A 10,160-nucleotide genomic window follows, 5' to 3' on the forward strand; every position below is an offset into this window, starting at 1 on the left:
TAAGGAGTAGACTTTTAAGTAATAAAGATATAAAACTTATCAAAGCGGATCACTGGTTGTGAAAACTACACGTTGTGAACAATTGTTGCACAAATAATTGAATAAACTTCAAATGATATGAAGCAGCTCTTTATTAAGTTATTTAAATGATGGAAATCAGGCACAATAATACTGCAGTGAAATCAATATTTTTTTAATTATCATTCAAAATTATTGTTTTAAATATTTCACATCAGAAAACGAGATTATTCATCACTGACTTTTTGAAAAAATGTTTAAAAATATGTACCCAGAAATGTGAATTATTAAAACCCCAATTACCTTTTCCGTAACAAACAAAAATCAATTTTAAAGTTTGCCTGGTTTGAAAGAGTAAACTGCTCTGTTAAATGTTAGGCAGTTCTTAAGGCAAATACTTATTGTTAATTAATCACAATTTAGCCAGCTGGATGTTTTCAAAACACGGATAACTTGTTTATTTCTGTAGTCATATTCATATTGTATTGGTCCATTTGATAAATAGAGGAAGCCTAGACAAAAAAGGAAAAAACTTTGAATGAATACAGCATTAAATAATCAAACATAAATGCAAATCACATAAATGCGTTGGTAAGTTTTGAATATTTCGCCCATCCACTATTTTCATTCCATACCAGAGTTTTCAAATGCTGAATCTACTTTATTCCCTATTCCAGGAAAGTCATCATTTATTCTTCTTGGGTAGCCTCTTCCCATTCGTCCTCTCCTCAGATTATAACTAAACAAAAAGAGAATAAATGCAGTTATTTCAAGTGGTTGTCAAAGTCAAGGTGTCTTGCAAGCATGTTGTAGAAATTGGCACTACTTACATAATATATACAATATACATTTCTGCATCCTCTTAAAGAGTCAGAGAGACCTATTAATGTAGATAGTTCCATTGCATTTTGTTTTAAAATTTAGAGTTCTTAGACTGATGGGATTCTGAAAATATTTTTTTTAATTTCACAGTGAAACACTGTAAAATAATACTGCTACATACCTCCAATACTTATCTCCAATAAAGAATAATGCTTTATTTCTCTCCTTGATATACAGGGCAGCATCAAGATGTGTAACAGATCTTGGAAATCCAATCCGTTGGATGCTCCTTGGGAACTGTGATAAAAGTCTGTTTCCTCTAATTAACCAGTACTGTGATCCTGTTAAATATTAACAGTAGTTTAGTTAAGACATGGGATTAAAGTCAAAGATTGCTCAAAAATTAAGAATTGTGGATTTGCAGTTTTCTATTACCAACTTCATTTTAATTATCCAAAAACTCAGGGGAGGCAAACTTCACTTCAATTGATTAAATACAAAGTGTTAATATTTTGTCCATAATTTGTATAGACCATGGTCTGCCATAGGAATGCCTCATAATATGATTTTTAATTGTGTCAAGGGATATTGACTTAGTGCAGGGAAGTGGTATTGAGATTGAAGATTAGAGATGATTTTAATGACTGGCAGAGCAGACATATAAACGAACGCCCCACTTTTGCTTATATTTCTTAAATTCTGATATTGTTAGTGGACTGTCAAAAGATGACCCCAGACTTGCCTCTCTCCCTTTTCCAAAAGCACTTCAAACCATTAAGTGTTCCACTATACAAAGTGAAAGGAAAATCGTCCATGCGCAGTCGTTAGTTGCCAACTCATAGAAACATAGACAATAGGTGCAGGAGGAGGCCATTCGGCCCTTTGAGCCAGCACCGCCATTCATTGTGATCATGGCTGATCATCCACAATCAGTAACCTATGCCCAACTTCCCCCTACATCCCTTGGTTCCACTAGCCCCCAGAACTTTATCTAACTCTCTCTTAAATTCATCCAGTGATTTGGCCTCCACTGTGGCAGAGAATTGCACAAATTCACAATTCTCTGAGTGAAAAAGTTCCTTCTCACCTCAGTTTTAAATGGCCTCCCCTTTATCCTAAGACTGTGTCCCTTGGTTCTGGACTCCCCCAACATTGGGAACATTTTTCCTGTATCTAGCTTGTCCAGTCCTTTTATAATTTTATATGTCTCTATAAGATCCCCTCTCATCCTTCTGTATTTATGCGCGTTCCCTTTTACAATAATCGAAAACTCACGCACCTTTGAAGAGAACGACAAAATTTCTATCCTTTATTTCAACCGCAGCATCAACTGACTGAATGTTTGGAAAAATATTCTTGATTTGATTTGATGTCACATCTGGGCGCGAAGGCTGTTTTTGCCACACAGCTCTAAACAAGAGAAGGTTGCTTTGATCATTTAGGCATTATTCTTATTCTAGAGTAAAGAGTAATTGAATGTACAAAACTTTTTATCAGCCATGAAAGTAAAGCAATTTCATCAATATTTGAATAAAAGGGTTGCTGTATTTTATTAACCTATCTTTCCTTACCAGATGGAATTAAACTGTTCAATTCACTGAATCTACATCAACTCATAATTCCACCCCTCCAATTATTTCCCTGACATTATGATTAAACTCCTGCCGTGCCACTGTGCCATCCTTTTTGTATTAATGTGGATATAAGTCTTCAATTGTAGGTTTTCATTATAGACAATAGACAATAGGTGCAGGAGGAGGCCATTCGGCCCTTCGAGCCAGCACCGCCATTCAATGTGATCATGGCTGATCATTCTTAATCAGTACCCCGTTCCTGCCTTCTCCCCATACCCCCTGACTCCGCTATCCTTAAGAGCTCTATCTAGTATAGCATCTTGATTAAAAAAATCTAACATATACTGTACATTAGACTTCCTATGATGCAAAATAACGTTTTCTGTACTTTTTTTTACTGTTACTATCTTTGAAAATCAAACGCCACATTTGCAATAAATGAAAGATCTTTGGGCTTTCATCGTTGCTTGGCTCCCTGCATTCATCCCTGCTAATCATTACAGCAACCTGTGAGATCATGCCACCAGAATTAGAAATAACAAAAAGTATTCCTAATCTTCTTCCATGAGTTACTCATGTTGGCTTGCCAGCAATTCCAATGGTCGCAGTCGAGGTTAGACATGCAATATAAAATGCTACCCGTTCCTTCTAGCATATAGTGAGATAATATTTCAGAATATACTAATCCACTAATGTGGCGGGATTGCTACGTTTGAAAATATCTGCAATGGAATACATAGCATAAAATAGAAACAAAAATGTCGTCCATACCCCTCTTTAAAGAACCAGAGTTCACCACGTACACTGGTAATAGCATCAAATGACATTTGGGGATCGCATCTATCGGAAGGTTTGGTCGGTTTTGGCTGTGGTGGTGTTGGTATTGGTTCTTCACGAGCTCCTAAAATACAGAAAATATATTGTTCATGTTAAGGTGGTAGATTAGCAGCAAGAATTGATCTTAAATTGAATGATGTCACCTTAATGGTGAAAGCAACAATATAATGCTAACTTCTCCATTTTGTAACCAGAAAACATTGTTGCAAATTTTAAAGGACAGGGAAAATAGCAGTAGGCCAATGGGCTGTTTAGACTCCAAATACTGTAAAATTCAATGAATGATTGTATTCTGCAAAGTTCATCACTCAGGGCAACATTTTAACTTCGTTTAAATTCTGGTGATCGAAGTAAATGGTTTCGAAATGGTAATCTACACTGACACTTTTAGAAAGAAATGTATATGTCGTTCAAATTGAATCGCCAGCATTCACTGAGGAAGGGCTGCATTTTACATGGTTCGTTCAGAATTCTGAGCAACTTTGGGATTTTGTGTCTGGGTCTGAAATATCTGTAATGATAACGTGTTAATAATCTGACTGATGGTAGGACCAAGTTACCATTTTACCAGGAAAGGACGTATGTCCAGAACCCAATCGATAGCAAGATTTCATCCGAAATGGCAGATGCAATAACAACATTTAAAAGACATTTAGAAAGGTGCATGTGAAGTTCTCTAAGTAATTCATTTTAATCTGGATTTTGGTTTTCTGAAGACTTTGTGCTCTTCCCCAATAAGTGAAGCACGGAAACATTTTAAGGATTACGAACAGTAAACTTTTTTAATATTTTCAGTGTACCATACAAGGCCTGGATTCGTCTGACATCGTCGGCTGGGAGGCGATACCCATTGTTATTGACGAACGAATAGTTGGGGAACATAAGAGCAGATCTATCGTTTGAGTGCTCCAGTCCGAGTGAATGGCCAAATTCATGAGCCGCAACAAGGAACAAGTTGATTCCTGTTAAGGTGAGTAACACAATTGGGTTTAACTTCTAACATTTCACCATAATTGACATTATAAAATATTTTATTCCACAACTTCTTCATTTTTTATGTCATTAAATGAAATATGGGGTCACGGGTTTTTTTAGAAAGCTAGTTAAATCTTTCGAGTTTGTAACTTATTTACCGGCTCTGGACAACGTCCACCTTTTAGCTTCATTAAAGTGAGCGTCGCCACCGAGGCCCGATCCAGGGAAAAACGCATGAGCCAGAATCTCACTTCGGCCATCGAACAGGGAACCGTCCCCGTGACCTGGGAACAGAGAACGTGGAACAGAAGTCACACACACACAGTACATGTCCACCATGGCAAAAATGGCCAGGAATTGTTGAATGGCTGAACTCACGGCCTCCTGCGAACAATATCATGATATCAGCTTCTCCTGCGTTCAGTCTGACAAAGGTCAGAGGAGTAACATCGCTCCAGACTTTAAAGGCCAGGACAATAGCGGTGTCTATCTCTCGTCTGTTCAGATCTGGCGCGTAATTTACGATTCTGTCAGACAAGAAGGAAGCGAGCACATGGATCACTTTTAATTGGATTCCTCTTTATAACGAAAGACCAACGTTCCCGCCGCCTCAGCGAATGCATGCATGTACCTGTAGGTGATTCTCCTCTGCGGCCACCGAGAACCTCTGAGCTGCCTCGAGTCTGAGACCCCACAACGTTCTTTCTTCATCTCTTCCATAGTGTCGCGGTTCAATCTCCCAGTCACTTGCAGACCAAAGAAATGTTGCATTTCTCTAATCTTATAATGAAGTCCGAAATCGGGCGTTCTCCATCTGGATTCGGTCATGTTGTAAAATCGTTTGAGGTAATTCTGGATCAACGAAAGAAACACAACTTACAACAGGTAAAGTTTATAATGTATACATATTGTTGCCTGTACGACGGTACCTTCAACGCCCGGAGGAAATTACGTTTGTCATTGCGCTGCTTTATATTTGAAATTGATTATTGGTTTTATACACTGAACATAAACATTGGTTTAGTATATATCTCTGATTATACCCGGCATTGATCCCAGTCGTTTTCGTTCAATAGTTCTGTATCGGAGTTGGGGGGTGCACTTAAACTAAGCGCAAGACGAAGTAACACAATTACAACGGGGATCTTGAAGCACTTCATCTTCAGGATCTCGGAGTCTTGAAATGAACTGAGTCTTTCTGTCCTGACTGAGTTTTATAGGGATGATTAGGTGTCTTACATTATTGTACCATTGCCCAATGTGCAGGGTATGAGCAATATTTTTGTTTCGTTGCTTGTGGTTTGGTCACCGACATACCCGTTATCTTGCAGCTGGAGGCGTTATAACTCTGCACCTTCATTTCGATGTTGTAACTTTGAAGGCACGGGATGTGTGACCAATAACAGAAGTGGGAAGCATGGAATGAATGCTTCACTCGCAGTATTATATTTAGAGATAGGGAAGAGTTCATTTTTTAGTTTAATATGTATCTCAGAGAGTTGGCAATTTAGGAAAGTTGGCAGTTTCAATCAAATTGGAAATATGTTTAAGAATATGCACTATTTTTTAAAGTGGAATACATTCTTTCAGATATCATGTTCTACCAAAAGTTTATGTGTGTCCATTTTATATTCGAGTAGTGACATTGCCCAATGATCCTTTCATTCAAAATAATACTTCCCATCCTCTAAAATGCCGGTCAATTAAAAATGACGAGGTTCTTTGGTATCAAAAATGCCTCAACTAAAAGCTTTGAAAGTAATTTGTTGCCAGATAGGTGTAGCTACATATAGCAGAAATTAGAACTCCCTCAATAGAAATGAAGTAAATGCAGGAAAATTCAGGCCCTGATATTTTTTCATCCATTTCAATACTTGTGAAAAGATGTTTTGAACCATGCATCTGGGTCCACTGGTGAGCCAAATAAAACTCTAAAACGAAAGAAAAGAAAAACACTACAAATTTGAAATAAAAAGAAAGCCTTTGGTAAGGTTCCACACGGGAGATTGTTGAGCAAAATTAGAGCACATGGTTTTGGGGGTAGAGTGTTGACATGGATAGAGAATCGGTTGACAGACAGGAAGCAAAGAGTAGGAGTAAACGGGTCCTTTTCAGAATGGCAGGCAGTGGCGAATGGTGTGCCGCAAGGCTCGGTGCTGGGGCCGTAACCATTTACCATATATATTAATGATTTGGATGAAGGAATTAGAAGTAAAACTAGCAAGTTTGCAGATGGCACAAAGCTGGGTGGCAGTGTGAACTGCGAAGAGGATGTTAGGAGTTTGCAGGGTGACTTGGACAGGTTGAGTGAGTGGGCAGATGCATGGCAGATGCAGTATAATATAGATAAATGTGAGGTTATCCACTTTGGCGGCAAAAACAAGGAGGCAGATTATTATCTCAATGGTGTCAGGTTAGGTAAGGGGGAAGTGCAGCGTGACCTGGTGTCCTTGTACACTAGTCACTGAAAGTTGGCGTGCAGGTACAACAGGCAGTTCTTCTTTCCTTCTTTCTTTTCTTTCTTTTCTTCTCCTTTTTCCACTTTTTTCTAACTGGGGGGTGGGGGGGAGGGTTGTGGGTGGGGAGATAATACAGAACAATACATGTATAATCGAATTTATCATGTATAAAAAAAAAGACTGAGGGGAAGAACCTTAATCCAGCTCTGCCCCATTTCTCCCATTAACTTAGTCAATTTGGTCTTGAGTGTCCCATTTGCCCTTTCGACGATACCAGAATCCTGCGGATGGTGAACACAGTGAAATTGGTGCTTGATTTTTAAATGCTGGCATATTTCCTTATTAACAGTGGCTATAAAGTGAGGACCATTGTCGGAGCTGATAGTGATTGGCAAACCAAAGCGGGGTATAATTTCTTTTAGCAGCAACGTAACATTTGTTTCTGCTGTGTTATTTGTAGTAGACAAGGCTTCAATCCATCTACTAAATAAATCAACAATTACTAAACAATATTTATAACACTGTGCACGTGGCATTTCAATAAAAATCTATCTGTATGCATTCAAAAGGGCGGGATGGCATTGGAGTGACTCCCTTTGGACCTTTTCTTGCCTTACCAGGATTGCTCCTCTGGCATATCCCACTCAGAGGCCTGCTTGAATGCCTTTTGCCGAATTTTCGGGTGCCACCCTGTTTCTTTGGTCATCCTTACCATTCCCTCCTTTCCAGCATGAGTAAGGGAGAGTATGCAAGTTAACAGTCGAGGTAAAAATGCATCAGGTACACAAACTTGTCCAAGAGGGGTGAGCCAATCACTGGCACAGCCCTCTTGTTTCCAAAGATCTTTTTGAGCGGCAGAGGCGTCTCCCTGCATTAACTTAACTTCACCCATGTCTGGCAGAACCGTTCTGTTTGTCAAAACCCTTTGTTCAGAGGGGACAATATTAAGGGAGTAGGAGGCCAACATGCGGGCAGTGGCGTCGACGGGGGCATTTCCTTTAGAAACCTCATCTGAGCCTCCCGTGTGTGTATTACATTTAATAATGGCTAATCGATACGGGAGAGTTAGAGTCTGTAACAAATTGGTCACATAAAGGGAGTTTTTAATCGGAGTGCCGGAAGACATTAAAAAGCCTCTATGCTGCCAGAGGGCTCCAAAATCGTGGGCAATGCTGAAGGCATAATGAGAATCGGTATAGATATTAAGTGTCTTTTGTTGGCCCAGAATGCATGCCCTGGTGAGAGCATAAAGTTCTGCCTGCTGGGCGGAGAGAGCGTTTTGGAACCGGCCTTCTTCTATTCTTCTATTCTATTCTATCCAATTCTTCTTCTATTATGGCCCCGTTATCTGCGTAGTCCGAGGTTCGGTGTCCATTTTCGGCAATCAGTGACGATGCATCCACAAACCAATTGCAGTCTTTCTGTTTGAGAGGAATATCCTGTAAGGATTATCCTGTCGGACTGTGGTTAACAGTTCATTTGCCAATGCACAGTCATGAAGTGGTTCTTCGTGATGTTCGGGTGGTTCTGTAAGAAATGCTGAAGGATTAATGGTGGTGCAATGATAGAAGGTAAGGTACGGGTTGCTCAGGAGGGTAACTTCATAGCGGCCTAATCAGGCTTAAGTCAAATATTTAGTCTGTCCTGTGTTAAGCAGGGTTGCAACACATTGAGTGGTGTATACTGCCACCGGTTGGTGCAGGGTAATATTGCAAGCCACAGCAACAGCTGCATGTAGCCCTGGTAAAATCTGTGTGCATGGAGGGTAGCCCTGGGCAACAGCGTCTAGGCGGACCGAGAAGTAAACAACCAGGCGTCACACATCACCATGATATTGGATAAGCAAATTTTGGATAATACTGACATACGGTTGGAAAGGCCTGTTGTAGAGTGGGCCGCCGATAGCGGGGCGGCCGCTAGGGCAGCCTTAAGTTTGGTGAATGCTTCTTCTTGCACGGGCGTTAGGGCAAACTTTCAGGGTGCATTTGCAGATGCCAGGGGGGAGAGTTGCTTGGTGTATAAGGCCACATCCGGAATCCATTGCCTGCAGAAGTTAACCAACCCTAAAAAGCCTCTCACAACTCTAAAGTCAATCATTTTGAGTTGTCACTCATCCAAGTGCTGAATAAATAACCGTTCCCAGACACTATCTTCAAGGGCCATTCTGCCCAGCCATGGTTACTTGCGGCTCTGTTCTCACCAGATGTCCATCATGTGACCATTTTCACAGTGTTTCTTTGTTCTTCTGTTCCCAGCGTTTCGCTCTGTCTGTCTCTACCTAGTAGCATCCTTCAAAAGCCTGTCGCTCCATGTAACACCTCAGAGGTTCTGTGTCCCATTAGGTTTTTCCAGCACGCCCCTTCAGTGGGGTCCAGTAAGGATTCAGCCAAGGAGAATACTTATCTCTTATTACCAACATGTCGTGGTTTTCAAGCCATGTATATCCTTACGGTGTCTGGCTGTCTGTTTTCTCTGGCTCAGGGGATTACCATAGCTCTGATTGGCATTACTCTTTTTGCTGTCTTTCGAGGATGTATTTTAACTCCCTCCGCAACATTTGACTCAATTACTTCTCCTTCCTCCATACATTTCTCGGCCCTTTCTCAGTCTTCTTCTGACTCGACTTCTCTTTCTCTAACTGGGGGAGGTGCTGCAGCCTGGGGTGAGACAGGGTAGAGACCCTGGGCTCCCTGGAGTGGGGGCGCAAAGGGCGGAGGTCTACACCACCCTTGTTCGGCCTCGTCCTCCTCTGTAAACAGGGTCGCTATGCCAGGTCGTTTATGACCTTTTTCAGCGCTTAAGTTTTTCACATTCCATGTTCGCCTTAGTGGCCAGGCTTCATTTCTCAATCTTTTTGTTAATGAAGTAGACAATTGTCGGTAATCTTTACGTTTTTCCGGATACAGATAACACATGTATTGTACCGGAGCTCCCCCATCGCTCTTATCCAGAGCCTGTCCCATTTTTAAGAAATCTTTCACGAATAACATCCGACCTGACCAATCTTATTAAGAAATCTTTCACGGATAACATCCGACCTGACCAATCTTATTTCACTCTCTCCCATTAACACATGTGATGTCTCGCCTTATACACCAAAAATATAAGGTCTTACCTATGTTGTCTGTCTAAAGGTTCTCGGCAGGAACCAGATCGACCTCAGACGAGGGACCACAGTGTTCCCAGGAACTCATTCGGAAGCTCAGACTCAATGGATCCGATAGTGCACTTTTTACTCCACTCCAGGTCCCGGCCAAATTGCAGCCTCTTACTCAGTCGTTGAAGTTGGTACCAGCGATATCCTGCCGACTACGCCAATGTTAAAGTTCATTTTTTCTAGACAGACAACAATGCAACAAAGATAGTGGTAAAATGGTAAATTTATTACACCAGGCAATAGTGGGGAGGTCAGCACTGGTTGGCTTCAGACACCCACAGAGCTCATCTCGTGTCTCACTCTAGAAAACAATGGACA

General features: G+C 40.7%; 1 protein-coding gene across 1 annotated transcript; it reads right to left on the bottom strand.

The window, feature by feature from the left end:
- Positions 1-317: 317 nt before the first annotated feature.
- LOC144595360 (collagenase 3-like) lies at positions 318-5,386 on the bottom strand. Its single transcript, XM_078402787.1, has 10 exons — positions 5,270-5,386; positions 4,858-5,078; positions 4,605-4,753; positions 4,385-4,510; positions 4,052-4,213; positions 3,186-3,315; positions 2,120-2,250; positions 1,022-1,181; positions 654-757; positions 318-530 (listed from the first exon to the last, which is right to left on the bottom strand). Exons 1-10 carry the CDS (start codon positions 5,384-5,386, stop codon positions 427-429), a joined length of 1,404 nt encoding a protein of 467 aa, XP_078258913.1. The 3' UTR covers positions 318-426.
- Between the last annotated feature and the right edge of the window lie 4,774 nt (positions 5,387-10,160).

Source organism: Rhinoraja longicauda, chromosome 7, assembly GCF_053455715.1.
Source record: "Rhinoraja longicauda isolate Sanriku21f chromosome 7, sRhiLon1.1, whole genome shotgun sequence".
In the NCBI taxonomy this organism is placed as follows: domain Eukaryota; kingdom Metazoa; phylum Chordata; class Chondrichthyes; order Rajiformes; family Arhynchobatidae; genus Rhinoraja; species Rhinoraja longicauda.